The sequence below is a fragment of the Myxine glutinosa genome, chromosome 4, assembly GCF_964187855.1.
Source record: "Myxine glutinosa chromosome 4, kmMyxGlut1.1, whole genome shotgun sequence".
Taxonomy (NCBI): Eukaryota; Metazoa; Chordata; class Myxini; order Myxiniformes; family Myxinidae; genus Myxine; species Myxine glutinosa.
This window is the reverse complement of record NC_136264.1, coordinates 800,342-815,014: the sequence shown is the minus strand read 5'-3', so window position 1 is coordinate 815,014 and position 14,673 is coordinate 800,342. Positions and strand designations below refer to the sequence as shown.

Below are 14,673 nucleotides of genomic sequence, written 5' to 3'. Positions count from 1 at the left end.
GAGTGAGGGGTGGAGTGGAGAAGAGAGTGAGGGGTGGAGTGGAGAAGAGAGTGAGGGGTGGAGTGGAGAAGAGAGTGAGGGGTGGAGTGGAGAAGAGAGTGAGGGGTGGAGTGGAGAAGAGAGTGAGGGGTGGAGTGGAGAAGAGAGTGAGGGGTGGAGTGGAGAAGAGCGTGAGGGGTGGAGTGGAGAAGAGAGTGAGGTGTGGAGTGGAGAAGAGAGTGAGGGGTGGAGTGTAGAAGAGAGTGAGGGGTGGAGTGTAGAAGAGAGTGAGGGGTGGAGTGGAGAAGAGAGTGAGGGGTGGAGTGGAGAGGAGAGTGAGGGGTGGAGTGGAGAAGAGAGTGAGGAGTGGAGAGGAGAGTGTGGGGTGGAGAGGAGAGTGAGGGGTGGAGTGGAGTGGAGAAGAGTGTGGGGTGGAGAAGAGAGTGTGGGGTGGAGAGGAGTGTGAGGGGTGGGGTGGAGTGGAGAGTGAGGGGTGGAGTTCAGTGCAGTGGAGAGTGAGGGGTGGAGTGGAGTGGAAAGGGGTGGAGAGGAGTGGAGGTGGACGGGATGGAGTGTTGGGTTCACCGCAAGGGAATTCGTTATTTATTGTACTTGGTAAAAGTACATGAGAGACTGAAAACTGAAGTTAGGGATCGAACCTTAGTTTAATTATATATTTTCATATTCCCAGGATACAAACAGGCCTTTCAGAAATTTTTCACACCCCTTGACGTTTTTTACAATTTGTTACAGCCTGAATTAAAATGTAAGTGGTATTTTTTTTTTTTTTTAATTTAGAATTGTTTTCAAAATAATTAAAAATGAAAAGCTGAAATTTCGAGTCAACGAGTATTCAACCCCTTTGCTATGATACGCACCTATGATATGAATACCTTTGCTTTGCCATGAATCTGATGAAAGATCAGATTAACCAAGTAAAGACTTTGCTCAACGGAGGATGCCCAGTCAGCTGGCTTTAGAGGCCATATTGTAAATATGGTCTGCCCAAGAAAGATCATGGCTGATGGTGCAGCCCAAAAGTTTGAGTGACAACCTCTTCAAGTGGTTTGTTTAGAAAGTAAATGGGAAGGATTTTTTTTACCCCTCAGTAGCTTTGGACAGCATGCCCATACACAGTTTGATATGTGTCCGTACGTGAAAAGTTGCATATAAATGATTTAAAACATGTCTATAATCCTGCGATCTTTGTGATGATTATTTTAAAATTAAAGTTGTAGTCTCACATTCAACAACCCTGTTGTTTATGAGCTCTGCATTCTGACATTAAATGTGGAACATACTTTATTAAAGTTTAAATGCAAGGGTTGAACAAATTATTGTGTTTCCCTGTGTGTGTTCTTTGCAGGAAGACAAAGTTACCCTGATGGGGAACACTGCTGTACAAGTTGCCATGAGGAATTTCTCACTGCAGCTTCTCTCAAACAACATAGGGAAAAACATCATCAGAACTTGAGGCGCAAGAAGTTTAAATGCAGCAATTGCCCATACAGTTCAGAATATAAAGGAAATTTGCATAAGCATACAAAAGTTCATACGGGAGAGAAGCCATATGATTGCCCTTCCTGTGGAAAAGGATTCACACGGTTATCTTACGTCCGTGTGCACATGTTGACGCATACCGGGGAGAAGCCTTATGCTTGCAGCACTTGCGAGAGGGCGTTTATATCGTCGTCTGCTTTGCGTAAGCACATGAAGGTTCACACAGCAGGAAGGCTGTACAAGTGCTCCAACTGTGGCCATGCGTTTGGTCAATTGGCATTACTTCAAGCTCACGTGAGGGTCCATGCCACGGAGGAACCCCATAAATGTCCTTCCTGTGGGAAGTTGTTTGCCGATGCAGGAAGCATTCGTAGGCACATGAGGACGCATACGGGAGAAAGGCCGTATGAGTGCACCGCTTGTGGAAAAGCGTTCGGTTTGTCGTCCACGTTACGCACACACATGCGAATTCACACTGGAGAAAGGCCGTATGAGTGCACCATCTGTGGTCGGACATTTTCTTGCTCCTCTCATCTTCACGCACATTTGAGGATCCATGCAGGAGCAAAGCCGTATCACTGCACTTCTTGCACGAAGGCATTTCCTGACTCGTCCAAACTCAGACGACACATAAGAACCCACACAGGACAGAAGCCGTATGTCTGCACAACATGCGAAAAGGCATTTTCAGACTCGTCCCAGTTAAAGAGGCACATGCGGATGCATACAGGAGAGAGACCGTACATGTGCACTGCCTGTGGGAAGGGTTTTGCTCAAACCTCAAACCTTCATTATCACATGAGAGTAGCATGTCCATTGAAATCTTGAATATTTGGTGGATATTTCTACTGCTTGTGGTATGATCAGGAAGGCGCATTCCACCATGCTGTTGCTTTTAATATTTAGCGATACATGGGTGTTAAGATGGGCCTTGTTATCCCAGGAGATGTTTCTGCAGCAAAATTCCTCCAGGCTGAACAGTTGCTTCAATTCTGACCTAGTTTTGTTTCAGCGATTTTAAAATTTAGTACATATTTGTTTATTGAAAGAGTAAAATCAATTTTATATTGTGGCACTTGTGTTTGTTGTGTAGGAAAATGTATTGCTTGGGTCTTAATCCATGTGAGCAGCAAAGCCAATTGCATGTCTATGGACGTGCTCCCCTTGTCGAGCTATATCTGGATGAGATGATAAAAAAAATTGGATAATTGTACCGAATGTCATTTTGTGTCCAAAGGTTTATGGTTCAAAAAGACTGGAATAACAATTATGTTGACAACCAGAAACAGGTCACTGGGGAACTATATATATATATATATATCCAGTCACGTGAAAAAGTAAGTACGCCCCATGTAAAGTTTTGACTTTTTCAACATATTTCAACATACAGCTATTTGATCTTCATTTCAACAATATTGATAGATAAAGGTGATATAATATAACAAATATGAAACATTTACATTTTGTAGTCCATTGTATAATTTAAATAAACATAAATGCAAATTTCGCATGTGGAAAAAGTAAGTACACCCTTGGCTCTAATAGGTGGTATTGCCCCCTTTGGCAGAAACAACCTCAAGTAGGCGTTTCTTATAACTGTCTACCAGTCTCTGACATCGACTGGGAGAAATTTTTGCCCACTCCTCCATGCAGAATTCTTTCAGCTGTGCGATCTTTGAGGGGTTTCTTGCATGCACAGCTCGTTTGAAATCCCCCCACAACATCTCGATGGGATTTAGATCCGGGCTTTGACTTGGCCATTCCAGAACCCTCCATTTCTTTCTTTTCAGCCAATCCTTGGTGGATTTACTGGTATGTTTAGGGTCATTGTCATGTTGCAAGGTCCACCTACGGTTGAGCTTCAACTTTCCAAAAGATGGTCTCACATTATCCTCAAGCACCCTCTGGTACAATGAAGAATTCATAGTGGATTCTATGATGGTGCGCTGCCCAGGCCCTGATGCAGCAAAGCTGCCCCAAACCATAATATTTCCACCACCATGCTTTACAGTTGGTATCAGGTTCTTGTGGTCAAATGCTGTCTTTGGTTTTCGCCAAACATGTCTTCTGGTACTGTGGCCAAATAGCTCTACCTTTGACTCATCTGTCCAAAGCACATTGTTCCAGAAGTGCTGGTCTTTGCCTTGGTGTTCATTGGCAAACTTTAGTCTTGCCCTGATGTTCGTTCTGGACAGCAAATGTTTCCTCCTGGCACACCTCCCATGTAGATCAAATTTGCGCAGCCTCTTTCTAATGGTAGACTCGTGCACTTTGACATCAACAGTGGCAAGAGCTACCTGTAGGTCCCGTGATGACATTCTGGGGTTCTTCGAGACTTCTTTCAGCATCTTGCGGTCTGCTCTTGGGCTGAACTTGCTGGGGCGGCCTGGCCTGAACAAGTTGGCAGTTGTTTGGAATCTTCTCCACTTGTAAATGATCTTCTGGACAGTCGAATGATTGATTTCAAATTGTTTGAAGATCTTTTAAATCCATTCCCAGACTCGTAGGCATCTATAACCTTCTTTCTGAAGGCCTCGGAGAGCTCTTTTGATCTAGGCATGGTGACGCCACACACTTCAACAACAAAGAGCAAACCAAACGAAATGTCTGAGGTTTAAATAACACAGGTTCCTCCAAGATCCTCTTTGACGATGTTCTTATCATTTGCACCTGAGCTGGTGCACCTGATTCTAATTTTAGGTATTTGAAGTAGTGATAAATGTAGGGGTGTACTTACTTTTTCCACATGCGAAATTTGCATTTATGTTTATTTAAATTATACAATAGACTACAAAATGTAAATGTTTCATGATATTGGTTATATTATATCATCTTTATCTATCAATATTGTTGAAATGAAGATCAAATAGCTGTATGTTGAAATATGTTGAAAAAGTCAAAACTTTACATGGGGTGTACTTACTTTTTCACGTGACTGTATACACACACACACACACACACAATGCTGTCGGAAAGTATTCACACCCCTTGACTTTTTTCACATTTTGTCGTTACAGCCTAAATTTAAAATGGATTAAATTGAGATTTTTTTTGTAACTGTTCTGCACATAATACCTCGTAATGTCAAAGTGGAATTGTATATACTAGCAACGGTACCCGCCCTATGGGCGGGGCTTCAATTAGGAGGCCCAAATGAAAAGGCAAAATATCAGAAATTGAACGCTTTTTTTATTTTAAACGATTCCTTTCAACATTCGTTGAATCATATCACATGTAAATCATCAAAATCTAAACAGTACATGGCACCCATTTTGAAAAAAGATTGAATTCTGCAAAACGGAAGCGCCGCTACACGTCTTTCTCAGTCGCACGTTTATGTGTGAAGAGTGCGCGCCGAATCTGTAACACGGAAGCGGCCGCTACACCTGTTTCTCAGTCGCTTTGCACACACTGCCGTGTTACTTCGGAGCCGCACGTTTATATAGGAAGAGTTCGTCAGGAGTCGATCTACTCTCTCCTGGTACGTAGAATTTCAACAAAAGCCACATCACTGTTCATATCGGTAAATATTATTCCATCGTGTTTGGAAAAACTGGAAAATTGGAAAAACAACATAGACTATTTTACTCCAGGGGGTCCCAGGATTACCCAACCAAAATATTGTTGCGATCGGTTCAGCCGTTTTTGCGGTACCTTCGAACGGACGGACGGACATTGAGTGAATTATAGTAAGATATATATATATATTTTAGAATTTTTTCCAAATTAATTAACAATGAAAAGCTGAAATGTTTTGATCAATAAGTATTCGACCCCTTTGTTATGACACTCCGAATTGTACTCGGGTGCATCCAATTTCCTTTGATCATCCTCGAGATATCTCTTATCTCAACAACTTGATTGGAGTTCACCTGTGGGCAATTTTATTGAATGGACATTATTTAGAAAGAAACACATCTTTCTAAATAAGGTCCCACAGTTGACAGTGCATGTCAGCAGAAACTCCACTATGGAGTCCAAGGAACTGTCCGTATAACTCCAAAATGGAATTGTGAGGAGGCATAGATCTGGCGAAGAGTATAAAACAATTTCTAGAGTGTTGAAAGTTCCAAAGAGCACAGTGAGCTTCATCGTTAGGAAATGGAAATAATATGGAACTACACAGACTTTTCTTTTCTTTTTTTTCTTTTTTTTTGTATACAGAATCGAGGCTCGTGAAAGAGCTAACATTTATTTCACAAACAAATCAAACAGACAAACAAAATATATAAAAGGAGGGAGGGTATGAATTCTTTCTGTATGAATGGAGGGAGGGAGGGTATGAAAAGAAAACTCTTCCTAGACCTGGACGTGAGACCAAACTGAGTAACCGGGCAAGAAAGACCATGATCAGGGAGGTGACTAAGAACCCAATGACCACTCTACCAGAACTACAGTGTTCCTTGGTTGAAATGGGAGAACTTGCAGGAAGGACAACAGTCTCTGCAGCACTTAGCAGATCTAGGCTTTATGGGAGAGTTGCCAGACGAAAGCCACTCCTGAGAAAAAAAAGCACACGGCAGCTATCCTGAAGTTTGCAAAAAGGCACATGAAAGACATGAGCATGAAGCAAAAGATTATTTGGTCTGATGAGACGAAAATTGAACTCATCTTTCATACCATTGAATGACCCCAAACATACAGCCAAAGCAACACTGGAATGGCTTCAGAGCAAGAACATGAAAGTCCTTGAGTGGCCCAGCCAAAGACTTGAATCCCATTGAGAATCTGTGAAAAGACTTGAAGATTGCTGTTCACCGACGCTCTCTTTCCAACTTGACAGAGCTTGAGAAAATCTGTAAGGAAGAATTGGAGAAACTCCCCAAATCCAGATATGCAAAGCTGATCCAGACATTCCCAAGAAGACTCGAAACTGCAATCGCTGCCAAAGGCGCTTCCACGAAGTATTGGCTCAGGGGGTTGAATACTTATGTAAATTAGATATTTCTGTCTTTCATTAGCTCACCTGGAACGAAGTTCAGGGAAGCCTATGCGATGGCGCGTCGTCAATCCGTCTGTAAACACTTGAAACTTCTTCTCTGAAACCGCTGAAGGGATTGCGACCAAACTTGGCACAAATGATATTTGTTCTGTTGTGACTGAAGTTTGTTCACGGCATTAAAAAATAAATTGGGGTCTAAGGGGGTTTACCTGGGGTCAAAGTGCTTCCAGGTTTGACCCCCCAAAATAGGTATTTGCTTTCTCCTCCGAAACTACATACACAATTTCGATGAAACTTGACCACAACCTTCATCACCCGTGATGTACCAAAGTTTGTTCACGGCACTAAGAAAAATCTGCCCCTTTGGGGATCTACGGGGGAGGGGTTGCCCCCCGAAATAGATATTTGCTTCTTTCTCAGATCCTACACACACAATTTTGATGAAACTTCACTACATCCTTCATCACCCGTGATGTACCAATGTTTGTTCAAGGCATTGGAAAAATTGGGGTCTTCGGGGGTATATGGGGTGGGAGGGGGATTGCCCCCCAAAATAGGTATTTTTTTTGTTTGTTTGTTTAAAGTCATGATGATGTTGGTATGATTCTACATGCTGCCCGGTGAAGCATTGAAATTGGTTTAACATACCTTTAATCAGTGCAGTATGCTGTTTATTCTACCAGGTGAGTGCCAGGGGTATTGCCCCTATGTTTTTAAAACTATTTTGTAAACATTTCGAAGAAGAAAAAAAAAATTCCACTTTCACATTTGACTTTGACATTGTCAAGTAATTCCACAAAGACAATGACTTCAAATGATGTGTAGATCAGTGACCAAAAAAATCTCATTTTAATCCATTTTAAGTTCAGGCTGAAACAACAATGTGAAAAGGTCAAGGGGTGTGAATACTTTATGAAGCCAATATATATATATATATATTATACACACACACACATACAGTATATAAACATACATCATTTGAAGTGACTGTCTTTGTGTAGTTACTTGAGTCATATTGGTTTGTGAGCGAAATAGGCCTAAGGGACTCGAGACTTGAAATGTTAAACCACACTCCACACACCATCTTAAAAGGAGTTAATGGATTCTGTTCTTTTCCATATATTTTTGCATCTAACATATAAAAGGAGCCGGGTTTCTCTATCCATAACGCTTTATTCTAAAGAGTTTCTGTTGTTGTACAATAATACAAATGGTACATCTGGAAAGGTAATAATGAATTTACTTGGAACAAAAATTCCTTTCTTTAATCACAAACTTGCCTGTTTTCCGGGTTTGATGAAGAAGAAAAGGAAGCATGAGCTCGAGCTTTAATGTAGCCATTCCACCAGTAACATTTATTATTCTAACATAGCAGGAACCCTTTACAAGGACATTGGAGGAGCATACCAACAACAACAACCACAGCCACCACAACAACAATATTACAGGTTATAAAAGATCCTTTTTTCGCATGTTTCACTTAATTTAACATCCTCATTCACACTCACAGACATGCAATATGTTTGTGAAGTACAACATGCTCTCTTTTGATTAAAACGGTCTGTGAAGCTACTGATGGGCACACCTAGTATATTCAGGTGCACTGCTGAAAGAATTTTATCATTTTTTGAGTTGGTGTATCGCATTACGATATGTTATTGTAGTGGGACGGCAGTTGTAGTTTGTCTTGGGAGCTTGCGTTGTGGTGCTCTTTTCCTAGGGACAGCTTAGAAATGAAAATAGTTTGCTCGCATGAAGTTTACAAGGGCAACGATATTTGTTTAAAGAAATTTGAACCAAATCAGATGATAATTTGAAGCTTGTGACTCGCTAGGCCACATGATCGGAAGTTGATGGTAGTGATTGTAGCTGGTAATCCATCAATGCAATCAGGTACTTTCCATCAATCTAGATCTTACTGACAGTTGAATCATCAGCTTGTTCTTGCGTGTTGATGTTAATAACTTTTTGTGAAATCCCAATTAGTAAGATGTGAGAATTTAATGGATATTTTGTATAAAGCAAGAATTAACACAAGTGAAACAAGTACAGATACATTCAAAGTACACCGCCCCCATGCCAAATAATTAAATATCCTACAGCGCGGAATTGCCGGGGCGCCTCCGGCGCCCGGCAATACCGCAGTGCAACTCATTGAGGCTGCATTGGGAGGGTGAGGTGTACACTAATTGATTGATTAATTGTATAATTAAAATCAATAAAAGATTATCACAAAATATTTTCATAATCAATTGGCTAATAGCATAACGAAACCACTAGTGCTTCATCCGAAGATGTATCTTTTAGAAATTAAATTAAATAAGTCATTAATAAATAATTAAATAATTAATTGATTAGTCAATAAATAAATTAATCAATTAATCAATAAATAATTAAGCGATTAAATGATTAATCAATAAATCAAAAATATCCTTGATAGCCACATCACTTGGTCACTGTCATGTCCAAATATTAGCTTCCCAGCTCAAAAGGTGCCTGAGATATTGGCCAAATGAGAAAGAAAATAAATAAATGATTAATAATGAAAATAAATAAATAATAATCATTAAAAAATTAAATTATTAAGCAATTCGGTCACAGAACACATAAACCACCACCATTTCATCAGAATCTGTAACTGAATTATTTTTTTTTCGTAATTAATTGATTAATTGATTAATCAATAAATCAAAAATATCCTTGATAGCCACATCACTTGGTCACTGTCATGTCCAAATATTAGCTTCTGAGCTCAAAAGGTGCCTGAGATATTGGCCAAATGAGAAAGAAAATAAATAAATGATTAATAATGAAAATAAATAAATAATAATCATTAAAAAATTAAATTATTAATCAATTCGGTCATAGAACACACAAACCACCACCATTTCATCAGAATCTGTAACTGATTTTTATTTTTATTTTTTAGTAATTAATCGAATAATTAAATAATTAATCGATTAATTGATTAATTAATAAATCAAAAATATCCTTTGCAGCCAAATCACCTGGTCATTGGCATGTCCAAATCTCAGCTTCCTAACTCAAAAGGTGCCTGAGTTAATGGTCAGAAGAGAAAGGAAATTTGATTAATTAAATAAGTACTTAATTAATCGCTAATAATTAAATAACTCCTCAATTAATTGATAAATCAAAAAACAAAAATAGCGTTTTTGACAAAGGACTGGCTCACGATTGTGCCGAAATTTCAGCTTCCTAGCTCAAAGGATGGCTGTGATATCGCCCGGACAAACAAACAAACAAGAAAGCAAGAAAACAAACAAGAAAACAAACAAAAAAGAAAACAAACAAGAAAACAAACAAACAACCAGAGTGAAAACTGAGTCCTCCCTTTCAGCGTGCGTCACTGCCGAGCCCCCTTCGGTGCCCGGCAATGACGATTTGCAATGCCTGGAGATGGCATAGGAAAGGTGCGGTGTACAACACACACGGCTGCTACAAATTTGACCTGAGCTTTTGTTTTTACCCACAATGAAGCTTGTTTATATAGTGCAAAAACGATACAACCTTTCAAGGTATTCTACAACCTCGGACATGTACCTGTCCCATTGAGATGGAAACTTTTGTATGCCTTCACTACTCTCTAGGTGGTGTACATCAACACCGTACGACTTCATCCTGCGCAGCCTAATTTCCGGAATCAAAAACCGTTCGTTCCATTTTGTGCTCTTAGATATTTTTATTTATTTATTAGATGTTACATATGAGAATTTGTGTCCTGTCATCACCATACTATGCAGCTCATCAACTTTAAATATCAAGAAGTTTGATGTTTCAGCTTGAACGTCTAATTGTTTGTCGGAGCCCTGTTCTTATCTGAACTTAGTTGCCGCCATCTTGTTTTTCAGCACATTAAAGCAGGAAACTCCTGATAGTGATTTAAAAAAAAAAATTTTTAAAATGAAACTTCTTGACCAACCTTTCAAATACCAATTCACTCAAATGATTTACCTGTGGTACGTGCATTACTCTGCCTTATATAGATGAAGTGCGAGTCAAATTTGATGCACAATTGGAGATTTAAAATGCAACAATAAGGAATGTGATGACGCCTGTTTGAGCATGTGAAATGCGACGTTGAAGTTGCAAGAAAATTTGATATCAATACTTGTATGCAAAAGATGTTTATATGTACAGCTGCTAGAATATATAAGGTACCTGGAAGTTTGGGTTTGTCCAAACATGCTCGAGCATGAACAGAGGATTGGTAATCCATCCTGAAACGCGAATGATACACGAGGCCTGTGCAGTAAACACCGAGTGTTATGTATCGGCCTAATTGATGATGTTATTATTATTATTTCCACAAGGTGTTCTGAAGAGGACATTGTACATTCAGATAAGCAAATGTTTTCATTCAATATTGCGTGGATTCTGTTGTCAAACTTGGTGGAGAATTTTGTGAATTTTCTTTGTTCCCCATGATTGTCTTAAAATACACATAGTGACCCTAAACCAAAATAATGAATCCTATATATTATGTTGCAACATGTATAGCTTATGATGAAGGAATAAATAAATAGGAATTGAGCACAAACACTCAAATAAACGTGATTTGTGTTTTTCTATCTAGAATTGTTTTCAATCTAATTGGTTTATGTTGATATTTCCAAGGTCAGGTCTGTGTTTCTGGACATGTTCCATGTTCTTTCCTGGCTTACTGACTCCCTCCATGTGTTCAGCCAGCGTGGAGGAAGCTCTCAGTGGAATCCTGGAACCCTCTCATCCACTTTCCCCATAAGCAGTGTCTTAGGCCCACACATGTTCCTTGTATCCATTGATGACATCTAATGCTCTGAAAAGCGATATTTTATTCTCTGTTAATTCCACATTACACCATACTACTCCATGTCCCACCAACAGGTCGCCAGCAGGGGCGTTCTCTCTCTACCTGTCTTGTACGAGGAACATGTCTTTCAAACAAGGCAAATGTCTTATTCTAACCCTGTCTTTCCTGAAGGATTGCCAAGCAAACTGACCTGTGTATTTCCACAATCATTGGAAGAAGTTTAGTATTTGAAGCTTCGAAGCCTCACCTCATCTATGACCTCTGCTGGGCAGACCATATAATCGAAGCTCCAATATAACCAAGCTTCCACATCGTCGACCTCTCACAAAGCAGCAAAAGAACAGGGCCTGCCTACTCTCATCGCAGACAGGTTGGTGACTGCTTCCACCTCTCATCAGGACTTGCTGCCCCTGCTATTTCATCGTGACATCCCCTCTTAGTCCCAGGTCACATACACTTCTTGCAGCAATCCCCACCACGCTCACCTTTGGTCTTTTCTAACCTTATCAAGCTTCTCCAACCTTCTGCTGCATCTATTTGTATGGTTCTGTGTTCTCTCTCTCACCATCCTGTTCATTCATCCCCTTGTTGAGTCCACCTGTAGTCCCACCGCCCACTCGGTGCTTTACGTTCTTCCCTCTATCGCCTTGCTTTCCCATGATACGAGATATTGTATACCAAAATATATAGGAGCAATGGACAGATGAACCGACAAAACGTGAATGGTTATAAAATATCCATGTAACCTGTATTCAAGCGTATTTGTACAAAGTGCAATAAAAGATTTCCCAAACTTTGGGTGAGGTTATTTATTTGACCTAATCAACTTCCGTGTAATCGTGTGCATCTGTTAGGATGTGATTTCAATTCATTCAGCATCATTGCTTCATCCCTTCAATATGATTTTCTTCATCTTCATCTTCAAGATCAAGATGATTTGATTTTTCAAAATGTCAGATTTCTTCGTGACCGATGACTGCAGGAAGTTGTCAAATTTTGTCTTTAAGTTGGAAAGAGTGATTAAGAAATTCCTGATACACTGAAAATGCATCCAGGAATATTGTACTTGTGTTACGTTGTTGTTGCTTCCACATTCTTAGTCTTAAACCCTCCTCTTTGCATGCATTACATCACCTTTGTCTGTCATCAGTAGACTACGGATTTTTATGTTAAGAAAATAGGCCTTTTATGTTTTGAAAAGCGGAATTTTTTTTTTTTTATGTGAAAAAATCCCGAAATATTTTTTTCCCCCGTTTTATTCATTTTTTATTATTACCAGGTTTTTCAGAAATCAGTCAAAAAAAGAACAAAAACTGGTAAGCTTTTTCCTGCACAACATTAAGCACTCTGGGCTAGTAAACAGGTAAAAAATGACGTTCAGGTACCTTTATTGCAACCGCATTGTTTGATAAGTAGAGGACTAGAAGAAATTGACAAGACCCTTTTAGGAACGATTAAAGTAGGTGTTTGAAATCATTATCTTGGTAATGTTCTCCTTGGTGAGGCGGTGTCGGCGGTCGGTGAGGACGTTTCTGTAGACGGAGAAGGACCTTTCCACGTCGACGCTGACGATGGGGCAGTACCTCAAGAGGGGGATGTCAGCAAGCTTGACTCCAGCCGGCACACCAACCTCAGATCCGTGCTGATCTCCATCCAGGATCAAAGCCACTGTCCTCAGCACACCAATGTCGGGATTGCGCTGCAGCACCGCCTTGAACTTGGTGAGCAGGAGCTCCTTACGGCAGCCTCGGATCTTTTCGAGCTCCTCCTTGGCCTGATCAAGGAGCTGGAAGGCCTTGGCCAGCTCCATGCCGGCCTCCTCCAGCTGCTTAGGATCTTCGGGATGAACGACACGTGGGCATTTAAGAAGACCAAACTGAGCTTGATGTCCGCCTTTCCGAACAGGTCCTTGGCACTCCGGATTGCCATCGCGTCGTCATCGTTCAGCTGGTCCACAATGTCCTTGACGGCCTCGAAGTGCTCGGCATAAAACATCGCGGCGTCGATCCACGTCCCCCACCGAGTCAGAATGGGCTCCGGGGGGAGAGAAAGATTGGGCTGCTGCTCCTTCCAAAAGACAACACGCGACGGGGCTTTGACGAACACCTTCTTCGTCGTGGCAATCAGGTCGTTGACGTCCTTGAACATTTCTCGGACTGTCTCGCAGACACGGTGGAGCGCGTGGGCAACGCAAGTCACATGCAGCAAGTCCGGGAAGAGTTCCTTCAGGGCATGGCCGGCCTTGATCATATAGGCCGCGGCGTCGCTGACGAGGACCTTGAGGCACTCCGGCTTGAAATCAGGCCAAAGATAGCGCAGCGTGTCATTGACTGCACGCACGATCTCCCCGGAGTTGGTCTTCTCCAGAAACATGCACTGGACGAGGTGGGGACGAAAGTACCCCTCCTTGGACAAGCGTCCCGCGATGATGTTGGCCACATATCGACCTGCCGAATCGGTCGTCTCGTCGACGGACAGCCAGATGGGCTGCTGTCCGAGGTCGGCACGGATCCCCGCCAAGGCCTCGTCGTAGCACTTGTCGAGGTAGTGCTTTCGAATCCAGCTTTCATCGGGGATCTGGAGAGTGATGTGCTTCTCCAGGAACGACCGGAGGGCAGGGTTTTCCAATTTCGACCATGGGATGCCAGCGGCCAGCATGGCCTGGCACAGCTCCTGAGCCACGACGTCGCACTTGTGCCTCTTTCCGCCACCAAAGTCCTCCATGGTGGCTTGCGTGACCGTCCTCTTCTTCTTCAAGGCCAAGTTGCTCTTGTGGCGGTCTCCTCGGACATGTTGGGCCAGCTCAGACTTCTGCTTCGCCCAGAAAGTCTTTTCACAAGCTCGACAGAAAGCCATGTCACTCGACACGTACTTGAAGGTGGCCCCATCGCCGCCAGCGTTGAATTCCTTCAGCCACTTGTCACGAAGAGCAGCACTCATCTTGATAGGAGACTTGTTCACACTTTGTGTACACTCTCTCACTGTAGTACACCGCCTCACTGCTGTACACGCTGGGGACGCAACGCACGCAAGTGGACGCAACGTTTTGTTTTTGAGATCGATCGCAGTTAAAAATTTCGATCGCAGTTAAAAATTTCGAAAAATTCCCTAATTTTTTTTAGCGTTGCCAGACATTTTCGACCAAAAAGGGCATTTTATTTTATTTTTCCCGAAAAAGGGCGAAATATTTTTTTCCTCCGAAAATAGCAAAATAATTTTTTTGCGCACAAAAAAGCCGTTTTATGTGAAAAAATATTTTTTATTTTTTCACATAAAAATCCGATGTATAGTCATCACCGACCCAAAGACCTTTCTCCATCATCCTTCACATCATTTTTGTTTCTTATACATCCTCTTCTTCCTTTTCCTTTTCTCCATGTACAGTCGTGGCCAAAAATATTGGCACCCTTGTACTTTTTTCAAATAACTCACAATTTTCTCT

General features: G+C 41.3%; 1 protein-coding gene across 1 annotated transcript in view; it reads left to right on the top strand.

The window, feature by feature from the left end:
• Positions 1–12,024, top strand: part of LOC137424401 (uncharacterized) — a 90,614-nt gene extending 78,590 nt beyond the window's left edge. The window contains exon 4 of the mRNA XM_068111820.2: positions 1,346–12,024. Coding sequence (XP_067967921.2) covers positions 1,346–2,307 — 962 coding nt within the window. The 3' untranslated portion in view covers positions 2,308–12,024. The remainder of the gene's footprint in view (positions 1–1,345) is intronic.
• Positions 12,025–14,673: the final 2,649 nt, after the last annotated feature.